Source organism: Siniperca chuatsi, linkage group LG10 (genome assembly GCF_020085105.1).
Source record: "Siniperca chuatsi isolate FFG_IHB_CAS linkage group LG10, ASM2008510v1, whole genome shotgun sequence".
Lineage (NCBI taxonomy): Eukaryota > Metazoa > Chordata > Actinopteri > Centrarchiformes > Sinipercidae > Siniperca > Siniperca chuatsi.
The window spans coordinates 5,295,774-5,318,106 of NC_058051.1; the positions used below are offsets into that span (position 1 = coordinate 5,295,774).

Below are 22,333 nucleotides of genomic sequence, written 5' to 3' on the forward strand. Positions count from 1 at the left end.
GAAAATTTCCATTTAGTGCTGGCTCTAGCCGTCCCAAGACGACTTTTCTGCGCCTGTTCCAGTGAAAGCAGCAAGTGGTCTTGCAGGGAATGAAACTGTACTGTTTATTTTCTTCGGCTCAAAATCAAAGAATTTATTGGTTTAGTTCTGAAGTCGCAGAGCCATTTAAAAACAAAGGCAGAGCAAAGTCTGGGCCTCTTTTACCCTGAAAGAACAAAGTACTGAGACAAAGTGTGCAGTGCAAAGAATGACATCACTTTTGGACAGCGACTACCAAGTTGGGTTCAAGGCTGTTTTTTTTTTTTTTAGGCTAGACTTCCCTTCATTTTTTTTTCTCCTCTGGCAGTATGCGGTTGTGTTTGCATAGCTTGGACAGAGTTTATAAATATAGGGAAAATAGCAGACAAAACAAAGTTTCAAACTTTATTTCTAGCAAAAACACTGTCCCCCTGTCATCAAGTGACCCGACAGTCCTAAGTAAATTTCTAACATAATGCTGGATGGAAAACACAGCCAATGCTGCATCATTATACAGTAGCTCAGGCAGCCAGGAAATACCAACCATTTATAAAATCTGGTCCTCTCTCATCAAGTATACAAGGGAAAATAAAACAAAAGTCAAACATGAGGGCTAAACTTCTAACAGATGTATAGTTGTTTCTCCTCTTTAAGAGCTAAAATGGCCACATTTGAAACGGTGAAATGGCTTTGAAAACACAGAGAAGCCAAAAAGTCGACGGAAAATTCTGGAAATTCAACATGTTTGAGCCACCAGTCTTGCTGTGAGACAGTCCTGACTATTTGGTATAAGTTGTAATTTTATCAGATATTGATCTGGTTTACAGTTGTAAACCATTGACATTGTCCAGTTGCAAAAGAACAACCAAAAACATCCCAGAACTCTTTGCTTCCTCTTTCTCAGTTAGAGAGCCAGATGTCCTGCAGTTTAGGGCTCAGAATTTGAGGCTAAATCCTGGACCGACTGCAGACGCTCCCTGGTTGCTGGTTGTCAGGTGGAAACCTGTGTCTTTTAGGTCGTCATCGCCCTGGAGAGATTATGGAAACAAAGTTAACTCATGGTTAATGTTCGGAGTTTTGTCACTCTTCTGATATCATGCAGTTTAATTTCTTACATATTTATTATAGAACTGAACAATACTACACTGGTTACCTTTGGAAAACCCGTAACCTGAGCGGATTCTAATGAGACATTTTGACTGTATTACACACAATTATGCATGGACATGTTAATATTATTATAGTTATTATTTTCCTGGGTTTCGGTGGAGTTTTAATGTCCCACGGTCAGCTTCACAAGCTTTTCCGCCTTGACAAGAATAAAACTGAGATAAACAACCAATACCATTGGCATGAAATGGTCTAATTTGTTGACAATACAGCAAATATCAACACTAATTTTCAATGAAAAATATCACTATCAGCCTTAAGCTACTGGGTGGGTGGGACCACTGCTAAAAACATTAGGGACTAAAGGGTGCTCATCATGGAAAACACAAGGAGGAAATGCCCGGACACAAAGCAGAAGCCTGTAGGTCTGTAATCTATTTAACACAGACAGCGTTCAGAAAGCCTGGTAGCTGTATGTAATGGAGAAAGTGGAGCCTAATGTCCTTACCAGGTGACTGTAGCCCAGGCCTCCCTCGGGTGGACGAGGACTGGTGCCTCTCTTCACCCTCTGTTGCTCACTCTTGGCCGGCCAGGTGGGAAACATGGATGGGTCAATGGGCAACGGTGTCTCGCGGAAATACTCGTGCTTTAGCCCTTCGTCCGATAAGATCCTCTTACTGGGGCAGTAGGTGAGGAATCTGGAACACAGTCAATGATCGAAGTTCATATGGAGATGCTAATACACTTGAGCGAAGTTTCAATAAAGAAGCACAGGTAACCAGGCAGCTCCGATTGTTGTGTGGACTTTGATTCTTTATATGAAAACCTCTGTGTGTAGAGCAATGGTTAAAAATGGTAAAACTTCACTTTAAATTTATTTTGGTAAAGATGTAACCTGGTTCCAGACCCCTGAGTGACTGCTCTCATCTCTGATTTTTCCAGCAATTGAAATAGGTCTGGTGTTTTGCTCACTGACGGCTGTTTCCCCAGTTGGAAAACCAATCAGGGCTTTGTAGGAGGGATTAACAATGGAGACGTCGTCTTTCTGTGCCAGAGCCAGAGAAATAGTGACAAGAAAATGGCCAAAAAAATGACGCAAGCGGGGATAAGACTGACAGCTTATAAAAGTTGGTAGCTGCCCCTAGCAGCCAATACCACTAACTGTCGCTGTGTCGACTGAAAATTATGTTGACAAGATATGTTGATTGTAATTTAGTTGTATAGTAAATATTGGCAGAGGATGTGCTATGTGTAGAAATCCCCATTAAGATGAGAAAAAAAAAACACTTTATTATGTATCACTTTAATATGAGCTATATTAACTAAATTGCATCCAGGCAGACAATCTGGACACAAGATGCAGCCCTGACATGAGGGGCCAGTGGGTTTGTGCAAGGAGTCCTAATTGTATATGACAGGATCAACACAGCATAATGGGGAGCTGCTTAATTGTGATAATTAGCCTTCTAATCGTGTCTGATTGGGATCTTCCACATGTGAGCAGGGACAGTGTGGTAAATGATTAACAACAGCCGGAAAATATTTTACTAAACAAACTGTCTCTGTTTTTAATGTGGAAGGAATCCCTGAGAAGGGCTACTGACTGGGATTAGACTGATACCAGCTTCATGACACATGGGGCCAATACTGGCATTGAAAAGGACAATCATCCACTCAAATCATTGTTTTTGTTTTGCAATTCCAAGAATGTGCACTCTTCCTGCACCTGTGAACTTATTCCTCCTCAGGACCCTCAGGGCCCAAGAGCCCTGCTGGTTTTCATTCGAGCCATACAGACCTGTTTATACCTGGGACACAAGGTGATGGAAACTAATTACTTCAGTAGGACAGAAAACCAGCAGTATTCTTCAAAATCTCTTATCAAGGTTATCTAGTTAACCTTGTGATTACACTTCCTACAGTTTGAAGTAGTGAATAAAGCAAGTTCAGAAATCCATTTTGTGCTGAAGCCCTTCTCCTCAAGCTGGATAGGCCCCAATCTTCAAACACTTTCCTACATGGGGGTGTGATATTCCAAACAGTTCTGTCATGTCTACCTGCCAAACTACACCTCTAACTTTCTACTACACCGCTCTGTCTGAAGCTTTTCAAACAGTACTTCTCTACGTGTTGGCCTCCTGCAGTCTGAATCTGTCCCTGGGTAAACTCCTCCTGAGTCTATTGACAGCTGGAAGGTTTCAGCAGCGCTGGACAGGCGCCAAACTTCCACTGAACCGTGATCCCTCCAGCAGCACAGTGGACATGCTGTTACCATCCTCTGTAACTGTGAGGTAACTGAGAGGTATGGTTTTGTCATTTTCAGGTGTAGGCAAAAGTGTCTGTGGGTGGGTAAAGATCTGAGAGGAGAGCTGAAAAGCTCGTCTCTGCTCTTTGCAGCTGCTAAACAATGCTGATCTTCGGAATGTGCAAGAAAGAATTATGAACCCATTACTCTCTGTGTGAAAATGATTTTCCGTATTAAATGAGTGTTTTCTAAAACATTTTCCTGTAGTGTGGAGCATCACCATGGTGAGTGTGTGTGTGTGTGAAACGGAACAGGGGATGGAATGGGACTGCTGCTGAGGCATGTTGATGAATTACCAGTCCGCTACCGTTGTCATGTTTTAAGTCAGTTTGCCAGAAATGCACTGAGTGAATAAAAAGAGCTGGAAAGAGTAACAGAATTTGACAGGGTAGCAATGCATTCATCCAAGTAAGGCAATTTCCACTGTAGGAGTCATGCTGATTGTTACTGATATTAGTGGTTGATGGTTACCTTTCATTGATATTGGTCTGTGTTCTATCAATAATGGATGGAAAATAATACAATGCCTATGTGGATACTTTTCAAGACTAATTCAATATTTTCAATCGTTGAGGAATCCCCAAATTCAACAATACCATCAAAACAGATTATTTCAAGCTGATGTTTAAAAATACTTGTCATTTTCTTCTTAATTTACTAGAACAAATACCCAATGACGTACATGCCTTAATAGCTATAGTGGTTTGTCAAGAACACACAGTTATCCATAAACAATGTGTCACATGCACACAGACAGAAAACAGTTGGCAGTCAGACTGACTGTAGTGCAGTAAAGATACAATGCAGTGTGTGTGAGGTGTAATGTGTCTTGTGTGTGGAATAAGCCTTCAAGAATCCTACTTGTTCATGAGGTCAAAGCCTTGGTCTGAGAGCAGTGCTCCAAAGCGCTTTCGCAGGTTGTTGTAGGGATACTCTGTGAAAGTCATCTTCTTCACAGCGGGCAGCTCATTGTAGCCAGGCCAGATCTTCTCGCTGGGTGACCCCAGATCCTACAGACAACATACACACAAGTCAACAGACAGCATACACACAAGTCAACAGACAGCATACTGTTAGTGAAGGAGAGATGGATATGGATATGGAAGGAGAGATGGATGATATATTCAAAAGTTTTTTATCAACCACAGACATGTGGCAATAGACCAGTCCTAAGTACATTTCAATACTTTAATTCATCACCGGTAAAGACTGTAGGATGACTTGGGAGGCCTAAATGACATCAGTCCACAGTCCATGTCATGCTTTATGCAGATCATCTTCTGAAAATCATTCAGCCAAGTATTTTTTTTTTCAGGGGCCCAGTCGGTCCACTTTAACTGCACAGCAGGGGTTGGCTGCGCAGAGCAGCGCTGCTGTGGTCCTGCTTGGTAGCAGGGCCAACTACGGCCAATGGTCTCCTCCCCTTGGCTGCGTCTTCAGCGGATAAACTGTGTATCTGTGCTGGAGACTAGAGAGACTTTTGGAGCTTCTAATTTAATCTCTGTGGTTTTGAGTTAAGTGTCACTCCTGTGTTCCTGTTTGTACTCACATATCGGCCTTATTTTACTGTTTACTGATCGCTTTCAGCTGTATTGGGAGCTGCCTTAAGTTTTCCCACTGGCAAAATATATATATATATATATATATATATGTGTGTGTGTGTGTGTGTGTGTGTGTGTGTGTGTGTGTGTGTCAGCAAGGTAAACAACCTTGCTGTGCTATGCAGTAGAAAAAAACACTCACACCGTGCCAGCGTGGCTCAACTGCTTGCAGCCGTTCTTGCTCGGGGCGACTACCTCCCCTACTATGGAAAAACCCTATACACTGAGTTTCTCAGTTTCATAATAACTTCATCAGCTAGGTTAACGTCTACCAACAGCTCCACCCTGTGGTGTACTACAGAGCTCCATGCTGACCTGCTCTGACAGACGGCATGCTCAAAAGATTTACAGGCAGTAAACGGAAGAGCTTTACCCTTTATGGTGAGGATTTACTTTATGTTATAAGGGCAAATGAGGGCATTTACCTTGAAAATCTTGTTAATTTGGTCAATTTCAGATTTTCCAGGGAAAAGAGGTTTCTGGGTGAGAAGCTCGCCAAATATGCAGCCCACCGACCACATGTCCACAGCTGTGGAGTACTCCTGCGGAGAGAAGAACAAACACAGTGGCAATCCACAGAAACATAAAGTAGACAGTCTGCCTGGCACGCTTTTTGGAGTCTGTCATGTGTGTGAAAGTGGATGTGCTCTGATGGACGGCTGGAACTCTGCCGCCTGGCTGTGTAAATCATATACTGTAAAACTCAAATAGTGTTTCAGTGGTATTTGGTATCTTATAAACCAAATCCTTCACAGATGTTGTCTTCTCTTGGAAATATATCTTTGGGTAAACTAATCAATCAAGATGATGTAACCACCTCTTTGAAAAGTACATCACCTTAACATTTGTAGTTTCAGGTGTTGTATAGTTATTTCATCTGGTTCCTGTGAAGTGTGGAAGTAGTGTGAATTTGAATTCCCACCTTGGCTCCGAGCAGCAGCTCTGGTGATCGGTACCACAGGGTCACCACTACAGGGGTGTAGGGCTTCAGGGGGGAACCGTACTCCCGGGCCAAACCAAAGTCACCAATCTATAGTACAAGGCAGTTGGCTCACATAAATATAGGAATATGTATATATACACCACTAAATTTAATTTTGGGTAAAAGAACAATGTCACAGCATTAAAATGATTCCTCCATTCTCCTTTCACAGGAGATCAAATAATCATATACTCTGGTGCAGCAGGGTAGAGGATAGTCATGTCGGATTTGAAAAATTACAAGATGCAGTGTAATTCATATTTTCTATTGTAAGCTTGTATAAAATTCACATTGATAAAATGTCTGTAAAAAACTGGCGTATTTACACATGGACTCTGCAGTTCATTTTTGCCAGAAAGTCATGCTCTAATTTACTTTTAGTAATCATGTGTTGTAAGTGCAACTGTGTTGTATTGCTGCCAGCTTTGGAGAAAGTTGTGCATCATCAAAAGATGGATTAAAGGAAACCCCTTCTGTAGTTTCAGTACTCTGCCAAACTATAGATGGATTTTTTAAAAGAAAATAGATTTTTATGTATTTTAAGGTTAGGATTTTCTTATTTCAATATATTTTTTGAGGTTATATTTAATCATGTCATAAATCCGGGGCTGGAACTGGTGGATGACTAGGTATCATAACTACCCCAGGGCCCCTAAGGTTTCACACCATCTCAATATAAAAGTGACATACTCCTGGATACTCTCATTGGAAAATCCATTTTCAGACACTCATGCCCCTTTTCACACCAAAAGTAAAATTTATGTTTTCCATTTGTGTGAAACTGCAATCTTTGCCTTATAGTCATGGCTCTACAATTGTGCTTATGCTTTGAGTTCAACATGATTCTGACCCTGCTGGACTCCAGTATGAATACAAGTTAGCGGTTACTATAGCAGATATTGTCAACAATTGTGAACTTTCTCGTATATAAAATTTCACTGAAAGTGAATGCATATTTTGTGTGAGTGAGAACCACAGTCCTAGCATACCTTGAGGATACCCTTGTGGCTCAGCAGCAGATTGGACGTCTTCAGATCACGATGGAGAATCCAGTTGTCGTGGAGATGTCGGACACCTCGAAGAAGCTGAATCATCAGAGTCTTTACTTCACCTGAAACATAAACGTCATGCTTTAACAGACGAGATATCTAATGCATAAACAAAGAAAACTCGATCTTAAATCACATTTTAATAAAGACAGAACATAATTTTGATCCCATGCTTTTTTTTTTTTTTTTTTTTTTTTTAAACAGAAAATGACCAGAGCTCAATAATGTCTCACATTACCTGGCAGAAAGGGTTGTTTCATGGTTTCCATCAGACTCTTCAGGTCATGTTCTACATAGTTCATCACGATGTAGATCTTGTCCATATTGCTTCCAACAACTATTTCCTAATACAGAGGAAAAAGCAAGGGTTAGATTTAGCTAGAACACTATAGGATACACATATATAGCCAATAAAACTGTTAATACCTAAATAAGTCATTTTCAAGTTCTCTCACCCTTACTGTGACGATGTTTGGGTGCTGAGCTTTCAGAATTGTATTGATTTCTCTTAAGGAGGTGATGGGGAAGCCCTCCTTCTCCTTCTCCATCTTCAACCTTTTCAAGGCCACAATTTCATCTGCAAACATGAGACCGTATTCATTGTTTCACCAATAAACACATCTGAGAACCCCAAAAGCAAATGGACCTACATGTTTATTTTCATACCCGTCTTTTTGTCCTTGGCTCTGTACACCACACCGTAGGTTCCCTCCTCTATTCGGTTCAAGCACTGGAATTCCTCAACACTGCGACAACCCTGAAAAACAACACACAATCTTATTTAAGACCTCAACATATTGCTAACTTGCATTAGATGATTACATATACAGTGGTGTGAAAAAGTGTTTGCCCCCTTCCTGATTTCTTACTTTTTTGCATGTTTGTCACAGTTAAATGTTTCAGATCATCAAACAAATTTAGCATGAAACAAATTTAACAGCAACAACTGCAAACACTTTTTCACACCACTGTACATAAATAGTTTGTGGCTTAGCTGGGTGAACATTTGTGTTATGTTGGTACCGACCTGTAAAGCCGGCAGATATTTGGGCAGCTCCTTCTTCAGCTCCACAGGTGAAATTGGGGGGGAGTCTGGGATATAGTTCTCTTCGGGGGTGGGGGAGCGAGAATGAGTTTGAGAGTGAGGCGTGGGGTCACCCTCTCCTGCTTCGTCGTCGTCGTCGTCCTCCTCCTCTTCCTCCATGTCCTCGCCGCTCTCCTCGGTGTCGTGATCGAAGCGGGACTCTGGCACTGTAAGGGTAAAGTCACTTTAGCGTTGGTCAGTGCATTTGAGCTGCTAGAATTTAGATATGGAGAGGTCAAAACTCCAATAACAGAGTATAAAGAACAACTTCTGTGAGACCAACGCGTTTTGGCTTGTGGCCTTCATCAGGGTCATGTCTGAATTTAGATATGGGCCGGTCACTGTTATGATGTTTATGATGCCATTTTTTGGATTACGGTTTTCAACTGCATTTTATGATCTTCATCAGCAGATGAAGTTTGCCCAGTTGTCATGCCAATGATTCAGTTGTCATCATGTGACCTAAGTATGGAACTTCGTTCCCATGATATCAAGTGGTCAGGGGTGACCCTCCAACCACTGACGAAGACCGTGAGATGTGAAATCCTTAATGTTAAGATTTCAAGGTTAAGAATGAACATTAAAGGTGATGTCATCAGGGTTATCTCAGGCCTGAGACATATTTAACAGAAAATCTGCATTACAAACTGAAGGTGTGGGATTTGAAAGAAGTGCCCATTTAGGAGCTAGAAGTTTCTAATGAAAGACACTGTTGAGTCCCCCAACTGTATGAAAGTGCAATACTAAATCGGCGGAGTACCCGTTTAATGCTCAGTTATTTTTTAGTTGCTGCCTAGTGTTAGTCCCGCTATTACTGACATCAGGTTCAAGTCCTGTGTTTTGAACTTTTGGTGGTGGGGTTACTTTTTCGTTTGCATTTGGATCACAGATTGTGCCTTTAAAAAACCTGCAGAGATGAGTCCTGGCAAGGCATTATATTAAGCTCCAAGAGAAGAATTATAAATAAAACTCCCAAATGTTCAGCAGACAAAGCCAAGCTTTTACTGACCCAAATGTGATTTATGCACACTATTAGCCATGCAACTCTTCCATCTAAAATGATTTCCAGGTAAAAATTGTTTACATAAAATAAACACTCAACACAAATAATTACAATTTAGTCGAGCTGCAGGAAATTTGAATCATGAGCCTAACTTTGCAAATATGCCTTTGGATAACTTTCCAAGTTAGGTAACATCTCAAATTAGAATTGGAAACACAGTAACTTCACAGGTGACATGTTCACCCACCTGTAGGTATGTGATTTCCATTTTCCCTCTCGTCTTCAAAGTCTTCCACTGACTGGTCGTCCTCACTCACATCCTCTGAAAGGGAGGAAGCCACTGTGTTGAACCTGTGATGCTGTGTAACTGGACTTGACACAACGACATGAGTCACAGTTGTGGAGCGGTCTTTAACAGTTTTACCTGCACTCTGCTCAGACCTTCCTGAGCCTGAAACAGACTCCTCCTCCTCCTCTTCCTCTTCTTCACCCTCACTCTGGCTGCTGGACTCCTCCTCCTCATCGTCTTCCTCCTCCTCTTCCTCAGAGCCCGATCCTGATGCTAGACAAAGAGAATAAGATAGAAGATCAAGTTTTAAGTTTTCCCATCTTCCTATCATCTGAGGTGAAAATGTCCTACAAAAGAAGCCAGGCCTCCCGAGAGTTTTTAGCCATTTACAGTAATAGAGCAATTGGACAACCCTAGTACTACGCCTTTGTTGTATAATGGTCATGACTGCTGGTTGGTGTAGGTTATATCATCCATTACCCATGGAGGATTCTGCTGTGCTGGTCTTCCTTTCGCTGTCACTGATGTCCTGGAGGTCTGCGAGCAGGTCTTTGCCCTCTGGCTTCTCCTCCTTCAAAGCTGCAAACAAAACGCTATGTGAGCTATGCTGAAAAATATATGATGATCTTGGGGAAACTGAGTCATTGCACAGGATACAGTTAAGTGTAAATACAATAAAAGCAAATAATGATTTTTTTTTTTTTAGTGACGGTGAAATATTGGTAAACTCACTTGTACTTTTCCGTGGTTCACTGTGTTCGGATCTGTCCCGGGGAACACGGGTGGGACTTCGGCTATGGTGACTTTGCTTTGGTTTGTCATCATACTCATCAGGTAGCATCCGATGGTGAGATGGCACTGTGGACGGGAAAGTCTCTTAAAAATCACAGCTGCAGATTTAGCATCACAGTTCACAGGGTTTAAAAAACACAACCCTTAGATTGGTAATAGGACAGTGACTCTGGATGCTTTGGATTTTGTGCTTCAAGAAATTGCTGAACATTTTAGGAAATATTATTTGCTGTCTTTCTAAGACTGAGATGACAAGATTGATGTCAATTTTCCGTCTGTATGTCAACTACAGAGCTGGAATCAGAACATTTTTAACCTAGCTTAGCATAAAGACTGAAGGCAGGGGGAAACAGCTAGCCTTTTTCTAAAGTGAAAAAATATGCCTATTGTCCAGCATGTGTTTGGGTTCATTCACTGACCATCTCGTCGAGCACCTCGCTCTTTGCGTCGCTCCTCAGCCCTCCTCTCCCGATCCTTCAGCTCCCGTTGCTCTTTCTGCTGTTCGCGCAGCTTTCGGTCCCGTTCACGCTGGCGTTCCAGCTGTTCCAGCCGATCCCTGTGGTCCAAAAAAAACCCAGGAGAATCCAATCGAGGTCTGTCCAGACAACCAAAAATCCAGTCTTGTCATTGTTTGCTTATTTTTAGTTTGTGTTGTTAAAGTTTGTCTTACTCAAACATACAGTTAGTTCATGGCTGCAGGATTGCTCTGTTATCTTCACAGCTGTACTCAAGGATTAACATATTGCCATAAAAACCCGGCCCACGGGTTTACGTGGGCTTGATTTAATTAGCTTGTAATAGAAAACACACCTATAATCTTGCCATCTGGACTTGAGAGAGAATAAACTATGGTGATTTTTAACAATTAATGTTTTTGTGGAACTTCAGATGCTTTGTACAGTACAACACATGTACATGTACACAGTACAGTAGCTATAGATATGGGGGGGGAAAAGAAAAAAAAAAGACATTTAGATCAATTTCATGTTGCTCAATAGCTATAACATCCTAGCAAGAAAATAATTGAGAAGGGGACAGAATACATGCTAACAAAACAGGTTCATTCAAAATGTGCACTGATTAAACCCAAGTGGTAATCAAAGGAATAAATACTTCTGTGCCTGAATTAAATGATATGATCTAATATGTGGCGCCTTTCCAAGGTCGTTGCTCACCTCTCTCTACGTGAATGAGCTCTAGCTTGTTCCCTTCGTTTCTGCCTCTCCCAGTCTCGCCGGGCTTTGTCTTCTTCCCACTGACGCTTCCTACGATCGCTCTCTCGCTCTTTTTCTTTGTCTTTGGGTCGTGCATGTTTCACTGCTGTGGAATTAAAAACCATGAGTGGAAGCAGATCTGAAAAAAAAAAAAATACAGTTCCAAAACATGTTGTATTCAGCTGTAAAACACGTTTGTGTTTATGTAATTAAGCAGCACTCCCACACCTTCTTCAGCAGAGTGACTGCGATGACGTCTTTTATCTTTTCTCTTCTCCTCCTTTCTATGGTGAGATTTGTCTTTTCTTGCTATTTGCTGTGGAGGCTTGATTGCAAGTGAGTCATCTTCCTCTCCCCTGCATAAATGTAAAGAAAACATTGTGAGACTCTTAAGAACCAGCGACACTGTGTTGCATATCATTTTTAAACCATGACACACATACTTTAAAGTTAAAGTATTATATGCATACTTAATTCCCCCATGAAAATACACTTTCCTGAACTGGCTGTCAACTTAAACATATTAACTTATGTTTGTTTCCTACAATTACCTGTCCTCTGTTGAGTCATCCCGCGTGTACGGGGAATTACGAATTGTTATTTCCATCCTTTGATCCCGTAGTTCTCCTTCCTCCGGAGTGTCTCGTTTGGCTTCCCGATCATCCGCCTGTGGAACAAGGCCCTGTGTGAACTGTGCAAGACAAGAAGAGCAGAATATGTGGTTCAAGCTAGAGAGACATCATTAAAAGTTCCTCAGATAAGGAATAAGAAAGTTAATACAAATACTAGAACATCTGGAATGTTGCTACTGCTATTCATTGTCTTCAGTTTTAACAAATTTCTGGGCATAAAATAAATAGATACACAAAACATATTTATTGTTCCCACCAGAACTGTTTCTTTGTGTATGTCTTGGTGCAAAAGCTTCTGAAACAGCATTGAGAGAATGGGCCTCTTAACGCTTATGTTAAAGCATAAAAAATTATAAAAATAACAAAAGCAACAAAAATATTTGTAGATATTACAATTACAAAATTACTAAAAATAAAATGTATGTTTTCAAGCCTATATTTATTATACACTATGCCATTTCTAGTCATTTATTTTTAAACTTACCATGGTGAGTTTTAATTTAAAAATGATTCAACAGATAAAACTGATATTTGGATAAGCCATTCGTTTTTAACACTGTATCAACATGTAGGGTCTATATATGGGTCATACATTAGCTTTAAGATACTTTACATTTTTCTGACGCTTGGGATCTGTTCTCTCTTCTAATTCTCTTCTGCGTTTTTTCTCTAGTAGGATTTCGTCAAGAGTTTTTACTTTCCAGGTCTCCTTTTCGTCCCCCATCAGCGTCCACTCTCCACCGCCTGCATCCCACACACATGCAACACACAAGTGATCATTACATGTCATTTCAGTTCAGCTTCATTGGAATGATGAAGAATTAGGCTTATACACAACAAAATTAACCAGTACAGTTATAATAGATCCATGACAGAGAAGAGACTGCCTCTTATTGGTCATTGTTTCTTCCATTTATCACCCATTTTACAGTTATGTAAGTTGTCAAAAAAAGACCACTAGTAAATTTTATTATTAGAATCTGACAGTTTGTCCCACTGTTACAATATGCTTAAGAACCTCCACTTTTCTTCCTTGTTCAATACAGGAAAAAGAAAGACTTTGCACAATTTCCCTTCAAATTCAAACATTAAGGCCTTGTTGTAAATCAGCAGTTATTTAATATCTGCCACAGAGTGAAATAAGACCTTTAACTACAAGTTGATATTCACAACTTTGATAACTAATTATACGCCTCTCATTCAATCTCAGTGCTGCCCAGTGGTGGAAAGTAACTAAGCACATTTACTCAAGTACTGTACTTAAGTACAATTTTGAGGTACTTGTATTTTACATTTTATGCTATTTTCTACTTCACTACATTTCAGAGAGGAATATTGTACTTTTTACTTCACTACATTTATATGGAAATTTTAGTTACTAATTACTATTCAGATTAAGAAAATGAAACATGAGCGTATAAAATGACGAAGTGCTTTACTATTAAACTAACCACTAGTGTATAAAGATTCTAATGTTGGCTGCACAAATTACATTGAGAAATAATATCCAACAATATAATGTATTATTAATAACATAACACTCTGAAAGGAGTATTTCTGCATAACCAGTACTTTTACTTTTGACACCTGACATTTAGCTGATAGTACGTCTGTACTTTTACTCAAGTTACTCCAGGAGTATTTTTAGACTACAGCAGACGAAGACACGAAGATTTTCATTTAAATAAATGTCTGTTAAGTCACTATCTATCGCCGAATGAGGGAAGACAATGGTGATTGATTATTATTATTATTTAAACGACGATAGTTTGTTTCGCTGCCAACAATTCTGTGACCTGTATTATTAAACCTCATTTGCTTTTACCACCAGTAACTAGGTGTCGCCAAATCAACCAGGACTGAACTCTTAAAGACTGCCACTTTAAGTAAAGGATCAGAGTAAAACGTTTAGTTACTGCTTCCACCACTAGTGTTGTCCCACCAAAATGCATTGCGCGGATCATTTCCAAACACTTTTACTGCAATTGTGGTCATATTGTACCTGCGCATACGAATAATTAAGAAATAGACTCAAGTCATATCTTACATTTTGACTTAAGTTTGGCATGAGGCATCCCATTATAGGCGTTTAGCTTAAGTCTACTATGACGTTAGGGTGTAAAGTTACAGTATGACGCTAATAGGCCAGTTAGGAAGACGTAGATAAGACGTTATACTTGTTTCTAAATAAACCAGTGGTTGATTTGTAAGGTAGCCCACATATAAGGCGGAATGGTAGATGAGTTAATTACTTCTAACGTTTAACCCGCTGTGTGTTGTGGAGCAAGCGGTTGATGCTAACACATTAGCTAGCTAATGTTAGCGAGCTAAAACTAGCATGGACGATTGTTGCTAAACAGCTCCTGCAGCTAACTACATGATTTTAAATGAATAGTTAGTACAGCTGGCAGTGCTGGAAACTGGAGAACCTATAACTGTGTCCGTAGCTCTAGTTAAAAATCTAGGTACAGTAAACGATTAAATTAACCAGCGTGCAGGTGAAATGGTTAAACAAACCTGAAATATGTGCAGCGGTATTATGGCACACCGGAAGTCTTAACGCGTTGGTAACATTTGTTAAACTTCCGGTGTGAAACAATGACTTCCTCCAATGTCATGTCATATAATATAATATAATATAATATAATATAATATAATATAATATAATATAATATAATATAATATAATATATAACTTGAATATAATATGTTATTTTTCCCATTTTTACGGAGCCCACGAAGTGTCATGGAGGGGGGGCGAAACGAATCCGAGTTCTCGTATTAAGCTCGTAAGCTTATATGTTGTCTTTCCTACTTTTCTAACATGTTCTTGGTCGTTTAGACCTCTACATGTGTCAGAAAACAAAAGATGTAATCTATATATCAGATAAAAACCCCTATTGACTGACACAGTATGGCTTGCAGCTCATACGTTGATAATAGAACTGCCATTAGGGCAATAATACTCATCTATATGGTACATCTCCGAGTAATCAGTAGCACGAAGATCTTTATTAGTAGAAATGGGTGAAGGAATAAGTGTTTATGATGGTAAATTTACATGAAAATGAAAGATAAGCTGCTCATTGTTTGAGGAGATGGAACTTGAATAGCCTATAACTTTGGGTCTACTGATATCTGTAGATACATCTGCAACAATCTGTTAATATACATCAAGCACATGGAAAGCCTTTGGGGTCTTCTAGCTTCATGAATTAAAGACCTAGTTACAGAAAAAAGACACCCCAGTGGTAAAACACTGTATACGTTTCCCTTTGTTTAAAAGAATAGTTTGTTGTGGGTTAAGAAAAAAATACAGGTTCATGAGTAGCTATTTGGTTTGTATGACGTTGTTCAATTACGCAGTGACTTTGTAAGACATCTCCTCATCAAACAAAAAATTAAACAAACAAACATTTTTGAAATTGCTTCTGGGTATTATTAAGGAATTGTTAAATTTCAATTGTTAGATAACATTGCTGTATGTCAGCATCAGAGACTATATGATCAAAGCCACAGAGGAGGCCTCGAAAGGTCCTTTATTAAAGATTCAAATCTTTAATAAAGCAAAGACCATACACTTTCTCCAAGCCCCTGTTGCATAATCAAATCATTTTATAACAATACAATAACATTGCTGGCTCAAAAACCCAGAATATTCCTCATGCCTGTGAATTTCACTAATGGTAGCATTAAGTGTTTTTATATATCACAGGACATTTTGAGGCTAATGATAATGATGATGTATTCATTCACAGAATATGTGTCTGTTATTCTGAATATTAATGCTATTTTTAGGCGTGTATAAACTTTCATATAACATGTTCTTACCTCTCAAAAGCCAGACCCAGAGCAGGTGTTCAGAGTCATAAGCTTAACACCTGTCCATGAGGGGGCAGCAGTGTACCCCATGGCTAACTTGCTGGTCCCCTGTGAAGTCCTAAGCTCTGAAGCCAGTTTTAGCCCCTTCCCCTGACATTGGTGTAACAGGTAATACATACCGTCTAACAGTAATTTCTGATGTTAATGACAGAAATGATTTTCTCATGAGTGCTAAAATCAAGTGAAACCATAATAAAAGTACATTTGACTCTTCTCAATGTGCAAATGTATATTAACAGATAGTTGAGGATATATCTACAAACCCCAAGGAATCTGACTGTTTTCCTGCTTAAAGGTGCATTTTATGATGAGTAAGTCATCATCACCTCATTGATACATTACTAGAGTTATGGTAATAAAATGAATGAGTGGCTGAGATTGCTTTCTTTACACTTAAAAACACAAGAGGGTGCTGTTATTCCAGCACAAACAGAGCTTCAACATGTTTATTATCCTCTGCAATAGAGCCAAAGAGAAAATCTTTGAAACAACATGGTGATATTATATTTAACCAAACCACATTGTCATGCAGGAGAAGGAGTATCGTGAAAATCTTCAACACAAGTACTTTGCTTTGCTGTCCAGTATCTGCACAGGATGTGATGAAACCGGAGATTTAAATGGCCCTTTATCACTGTGAAAGAGTCATATAAGGAGGTAAAAGACAAAAGCTGGAATACAACCAATGGATTTATGACAGGCTGACCTCAGTGAACAGATGAACTAGGGCCAAGGTCTCATACCAAGCAGGAGGCATGACTCTCTCAGTCTTAAACGTGGCTTTAAAAGTGCTGGAAAGCAGAGCTTTCTAGACGAGCTGTTGACTGTTTCAGACTCATACAGGTGAGCACACATGAAGTTTATTTGAATATAGTTTATAGTTTGAATTCTGCTTTGGGTCATCAAATCACTGCTTTTGAGTTGAATTATTTTAGTCATGTGGTCTGATTTAGCTCTGGGGCTGATTAAACAGCATAAATACTTGACTGACATGATTCATTGGCACCTACACTAATTTTAAATGTCATATGACATATTACACATCACTTAAAGTATATTATGATGCATTACATGCAGATTATTAAGGCCTTTTTGACAAATTGACTGCAGTAAGTTACCTTTGATTCTCATCATTACTATACAAAATGAGGCCATATTCAACGCAACATTTTTTGTCAGTTTTTATTGTAGTCAAGATGCCTTATAATGCTTTATAAACACCAGTGGTCTAGACATTTTGTTATACACAGACAATTCTTCGTCCTCATGGAGTCAGAGTACAGAGTTTATGTGTCCAGGCTGAGCAGTGAAGCGGTGAGTGAACAGTGATTCCAGCCAGCAGATAAACCTCTGAGGAGAGGAAGGACTTCCCACATGGACTCCAACAGTGCCGGCAGCGTGCAATATGATCGCTGGAACGAGGACAACATCAACATGAACGTAGAGGCATCACAGTCTACTGTGATGAGGTGAGACAAAATGATATCTGACATAAAATTGCAAAGGTCAAATATAAAGTTGAGAATTTTCTGATGCTGAGGAGCAAATAATAAATATATAGAGTTATGAGAAGATGTGGATGAGGTAAAACCATATACTAGGAAATGTATGGACTAAACTGATGTGTGGGTTTGATGGAGTTGAAAAGGTTTAAGTTCATGTCACAAAATATAAAAATAGCTTTTAAACCTGACATTAGTTGAATGCTAAAGTACTAGTAAGCTTTGCAAAATGTCTCTAGTCAAAATAAAGTGACAATGAAGCCAGGTCATAAAATAATGTTAGAATGACAATAGTCGACCAAATGCTGTTTGACCTGACTCTGCCTCCCTTTCTGTTACATTCACAGAATCTACAACAGAATGTGTACCGGCAGCACTGGAATAGCAGTGAAGGCAGCAGGAGCTTTGGCTGCACTGGTGTCCATTTACATCATAGGATACGTGACAGGATACTACGTCCATAGGTGCTGATGGTGGAGCCCTGCTCAGAAAGAAAAGAGCTCTGAGATTCTGGATAAGCCTCAAGTTAAAAAAGTTTTGTAAATACAAATCCCTAAAAAAGAGCACAATGACATATTTTTATGTTGAAATCAATTGTGATTCAGAAGCTTTAATTTAAGATTTAATATATAGAACATTGGGGTGTGATCGTGTGTCTTTCATTAACCTCATATCATACTGATACATGAAAAATGAAGGTTATATTAAAGTTTGTAAATGCTGATTTTATTATTTTGTCCTAATAAAACTGCAGTATTGCAACCATGCATCAATTGAGAGTCGAGTGAATTTCAAAGAGCAAAAGTATCAAATGATGTCTTGCAAGTGCAATACAGTACAATTCAGAATCAGAAATACCTTATTGATCCCCGAGGGGAAACTCTTTTGTTACAGCTGCTCACTATCACGTCAATGCACACTTGAGAATAGAATAGAAATAGAATAGTAATAGAAGTACTAAGCAAATGAAAATATAATACGCCATAATACAGGTAAGATAAATTAATTACAAAGTGGATATAAGTATAAAAGCCAAAATAAGTCTAAGTACCAAAGTGGATTTAGAGGTTGATAAGTATGTACGGTATAATACAATGTAATAATATAAGTAATAAGTAATAGTGCAATAATGGAGTACTGTCAAGTTTAGTGTAGCTTATTAAGATGATTATGAGACGGTGGATATTGCACAGCAGTATCAGAAGTATGAATAAATATCAATAAATAGGGAATATTAAACTGAAAATATGTTTCAGTATATTGCACAGGAGTATTAAACAGAGAATATTGCACAATTATTTCAAGTATTGCAGTGATGCTAATGGTCCAATGTCCAGTTTAATGACTTAGGGTCATACAGACTGACACTTAGAGGGAGGAGCTAAAGAGTTTGATGGCCGCAGGCAGGAATGACTTCCTGTGGCGCTCTGTGGTGCATTTTGGGGGGTTGAGTCTTCTGCTGAAGGTGCTCCTTTGTTTGACCAGCACGTCATGGAGCGGGTGGGAGACACTGTCCAAGATGGCATGTAGTTTGGCCAGCATCCTCCTCTCTGACACCACCGCCAGGGAGTCCAGCTCCACTCCCACAATGTCACTGGCCTTACGGCAATTACTGCATATCTGCTGTCACAGTACTATTATTGCTGTGATAGCAGTTTTTAATACTTTATCAAATCAATCTCCACTGTAGATTATCTTCATAGTCACCACATCCTGCTTTGAGAAAAGGCTGGCGTTGACTTTAAGGACTTATTCTGTGATCCGCTGGTCTGTGTAGTACTCATCATCATCATCATCATCATCATCATCATCATCATCATCATCATCACTGTGCTCCCTCAGCCTCTCTGGACAGTCTTTGTCTTCAGAACCCTTCTGTTTCAGTATCTAAGTCATCAGAGCAGAAATAGCTTTTCTTCACAGAGACTAGCATCATGTTAAACCCTGAGTGGCATCACCAGGCTTCTGTCATTGCCCCTAGGATCACTAGTGTCATTCTTATTTTGTCTTGTTGGAGGGTCCATTGCTGCAGGGGTCAATGTTGCAGCTGGTTGAGCATCAAAAGTCCTTTTAGGCAGTCTGGTGTGACGTTCTGAATTCTGGGCGGCTGCTTTGTTTCCTGCTACATTACTGATTTGTTTATTTGACTCCTGATTTGCTTCTCCACATTGTCAACACATGAAACACTTTATTTTCTTGGATATTGGATGTTATACATTTTGGTCAAGGCTCACTCCTTCCTGTGTAATGATACAGCAGCAGCGCGTTCCACTGTGTCAGAGATGTTTTGTGATCCACTGACAGGTGGCAGAGGAATGTTTCTATATCAGTCATAGTTTGACTTGGTTTAAACAAACCCATGAGACATTTTGACCTAGTCAGCATGTGTGCATGGTTGACTGATTTTGCAGCAACTTGGAGGTTAATGGATGATTTAATATCCACAGCAGTTGGCCAGTTGGTCAGTTCGTTGGACACTGATCTCCAAGCAACAACTTTTCCTTTCAGTAACATTCAGCAGCCAACGCAGAACTTCAAAGTCTGTCATGTCTTTAAGTATTAATGCAATGCATGATATTCATCCTGCAGCTAAAACTCTGTTTGGCTACCAGTTTACATAACAGACTAATAATCTGGCCAAAAGGCAGTTCATAAAACCTACTGCATTTGCTGTATTACCTACACTGAGTGCTTAACACTTAATATGAAAACAAGTTTTTACAACAAAAAGAACAAAACAATTGATTCTGAATATGAAATGGATTTGCTCTGCAATTAAACTCACTTCTGCATTTCAAATAAATCTACCAGTTAATTGCACAGACTGTCTATGTTTTCTTTGATGCATTCAGTTCCCCAGTGGCAGACCTGGCTCAGATGTTGATCTCAGAAAGATGTTTGTATTACATCTCTGAAATATTCACCACTGAGGATATGTGATGTGTCACTGAAATTGTGGACATATGGGACTGGATGTTCAGAGCAGGAAATAACTGGTGCATACTGGAACCCTAAACCTGAAGTTTCAATTTCAAGTCACGTTTAAGAGCTTGTTGTTTGGCTTGTGGCCGTCATCAGGGTCATCATACAACATATTACAAGATTATGTTTTTTGTAATGGACTTTTCATTCCCATTCTCCGTGCACCTTGAAATCAGGTGATGTTGTACCAGAAATCCCTACTCTACGTCAACTACTGGACACATTTCTATGAAATTTGTGGTGGATAGTCATTGTTCTCAGAGGATGAATTCAAATGTTTTCAGTGACCCGGTAGACGCAACCATCAGGACAAAATGTCAGCTCTGCACACCAGATATCTTATAAGCTGAGTCCTAATTCCATACTAATACCAGTACAGTACAGTGTGTACTACTGTACATACTAATCTAATATACTAGTCAGTATACATGAAAATAATGTACAGTACTTTACTGAATCCCTTTCTAATGGTCTTAGGAAGGGATTTTTAATGTCCAGTATGAAAAGGAGGAATGATTTCAGAGAGAAAAACCTGTTTCAATGTTCATATGGGCACCTGACTATTGTTTTAGGACAGACTAGAAAAACTGTCAACCTAGCCTTTAATGACAGAGGAAAAGAGACCGAGAGAGACAAAGTAAAGCTTACTATGATCAGAGTGTCCATGACACCTTTACAGGTCTATGATTTATATCATAGTATATATATATATAGCAAATATATATTATACCATAAAACAGAAACATTTCGGGCTACAATAAGACAATGTGATACAAAAGAAAAGCTGACATGCATATCAGTTGGGTTATTGAGTTCATTTCTGTTTTTCTCAGTATCAGCTTCACTATATCTGGTCCAAATCCCTATGACAGCATATAATTTGAAAGTCTCTCTTATCTTAAAAATTATGATAGTGAGGAAGCAAATATAAATCCGGTAGTAATAAAACCAGTCCTACTGGTGCAATCAGTCAATGGACAAAGTCCTATAAAAACTAAATATGCACTGTGTTGTTATCAACCAGTCTCATATTTATTTTTAATATATTCTTACAATACCATGTAAACCACTGGTGTATTATATATATATATATATATATATATATATATATATATATATATATATATATATATATATATATATATATATTTGTATGATATTACAGAAGGTCTGATTTTCTTTATTAGATCATTGAGAACGGATTAATTTCACCATTGAGAAATGTCTGTGCTCAGATGAAAATCAAACACACACATATATATCAGTCATGTCAATTATCAAAATTAACAGTATAAATATCATGTAATTAATACTTCATTTGGCCAAATATGTTTTGAATAAAAAAAAAAACTGCAAATTCTTTTTTTCTTCTCTGATGAAAACCACCTACACTCACATTGTGATCTTAGCTGTGGCTTAGTGGTAGTGCGGGTCGTCCCCAAATGTGTGTCCTTGGGAAAGACACTGAACCCCAAATTGTTCCAGAGGGCTGTGCCTTCAGTGTGTGAGTGTTAATTTCTTTGATCTGATGAGCAGTTAGCATCTGCCATCAGTGTATGAATGTGTGTCAATAGGGTGAATGTGATATGTAGTGTGTGAAGTGCTTTGAGTAGTCGGAAGACTAGAAAGGCGCTATACAAATACAGTCCATTTACCATCTTAATAAGCTTGTGATGCCTTATAAGATCTTATCATGTGCACTACTTTATGAACATTTGTTTACAATAAAGGCCAAATAGCATAAAGGTTTACAAATAAGTGATTGTAAAATATAGTAAATAGACAGTCCAGACAAACTGCAAACTACAGTATCATGTATCAAACTGAGTTAGAACAAAATCTGACTAAAAACATCAGCTGTGGTCCAGACAAAACTACACTGCCCTCAT

At 39.0% G+C, this 22,333-nt stretch overlaps 2 protein-coding genes across 6 annotated transcripts; one reads left to right on the top strand and one right to left on the bottom strand.

Annotated features, from left to right (window-relative positions):
- Nucleotides 1-409: 409 nt before the first annotated feature.
- On the bottom strand, nucleotides 410-14,690 carry cdk11b (cyclin-dependent kinase 11B). 5 transcript variants are annotated; one of them, XM_044211167.1, is made up of 20 exons: nucleotides 14,597-14,690; nucleotides 12,693-12,823; nucleotides 11,999-12,138; nucleotides 11,676-11,803; nucleotides 11,409-11,586; nucleotides 10,653-10,828; nucleotides 10,174-10,299; nucleotides 9,922-10,020; nucleotides 9,577-9,714; nucleotides 9,400-9,474; nucleotides 8,093-8,316; nucleotides 7,732-7,822; nucleotides 7,521-7,642; nucleotides 7,304-7,409; nucleotides 7,006-7,127; nucleotides 5,957-6,064; nucleotides 5,460-5,576; nucleotides 4,295-4,443; nucleotides 1,637-1,826; nucleotides 410-1,046 (listed from the first exon to the last, which is right to left on the bottom strand). In XM_044211167.1, the coding sequence occupies exons 2-20, from the start codon at nucleotides 12,801-12,803 to the stop codon at nucleotides 954-956; spliced, it is 2,493 nt and encodes an 830-aa protein (XP_044067102.1). In that variant the 5' UTR covers nucleotides 12,804-12,823; nucleotides 14,597-14,690; the 3' UTR covers nucleotides 410-953. The 5 variants fall into 5 exon arrangements, with proteins under 5 accessions (XP_044067102.1, XP_044067100.1, XP_044067099.1 ...); XM_044211165.1 differs by lacking the exon at nucleotides 14,597-14,690 and adding an exon at nucleotides 14,127-14,504 and having other exon boundaries at nucleotides 11,409-11,553; XM_044211164.1 differs by lacking the exon at nucleotides 14,597-14,690 and adding an exon at nucleotides 14,127-14,504.
- Nucleotides 14,691-16,649: 1,959 nt separating this feature from the next.
- smim1 (small integral membrane protein 1) lies at nucleotides 16,650-18,229 on the top strand. Its single transcript, XM_044211173.1, has 3 exons — nucleotides 16,650-16,803; nucleotides 17,259-17,429; nucleotides 17,810-18,229. The coding sequence occupies exons 2-3, from the start codon at nucleotides 17,335-17,337 to the stop codon at nucleotides 17,931-17,933; spliced, it is 219 nt and encodes a 72-aa protein (XP_044067108.1). The 5' UTR covers nucleotides 16,650-16,803; nucleotides 17,259-17,334; the 3' UTR covers nucleotides 17,934-18,229.
- Nucleotides 18,230-22,333: the final 4,104 nt, after the last annotated feature.

What these genes read in the sequence shown, in the direction of transcription:
- cdk11b (XM_044211164.1), bottom strand. Translation starts at nt 14,154, where the DNA reads ATGCCTCATGCCAAACTTAAGTCAAAAT. An exon ending in ATCCCAAGCGTCAGAAAAAT is followed by an intron (nt 12,139 to 12,692) that starts GTAAAGTATCTT and finishes TGTCTTGCACAG; the next exon opens with TTCACACAGGGCCTTGTTCC. An exon ending in CACAGCAGAATCCTCCATGG is followed by an intron (nt 9,715 to 9,921) that starts GTAATGGATGAT and finishes CTCTTTGTCTAG; the next exon opens with CATCAGGATCGGGCTCTGAG.
- smim1 (XM_044211173.1), top strand. Translation starts at nt 17,335, where the DNA reads ATGGACTCCAACAGTGCCGGCAGCGTGCAATATGATCGCTGGAACGAG. An exon ending in TCACAGTCTACTGTGATGAG is followed by an intron (nt 17,430 to 17,809) that starts GTGAGACAAAAT and finishes TTACATTCACAG; the next exon opens with AATCTACAACAGAATGTGTA.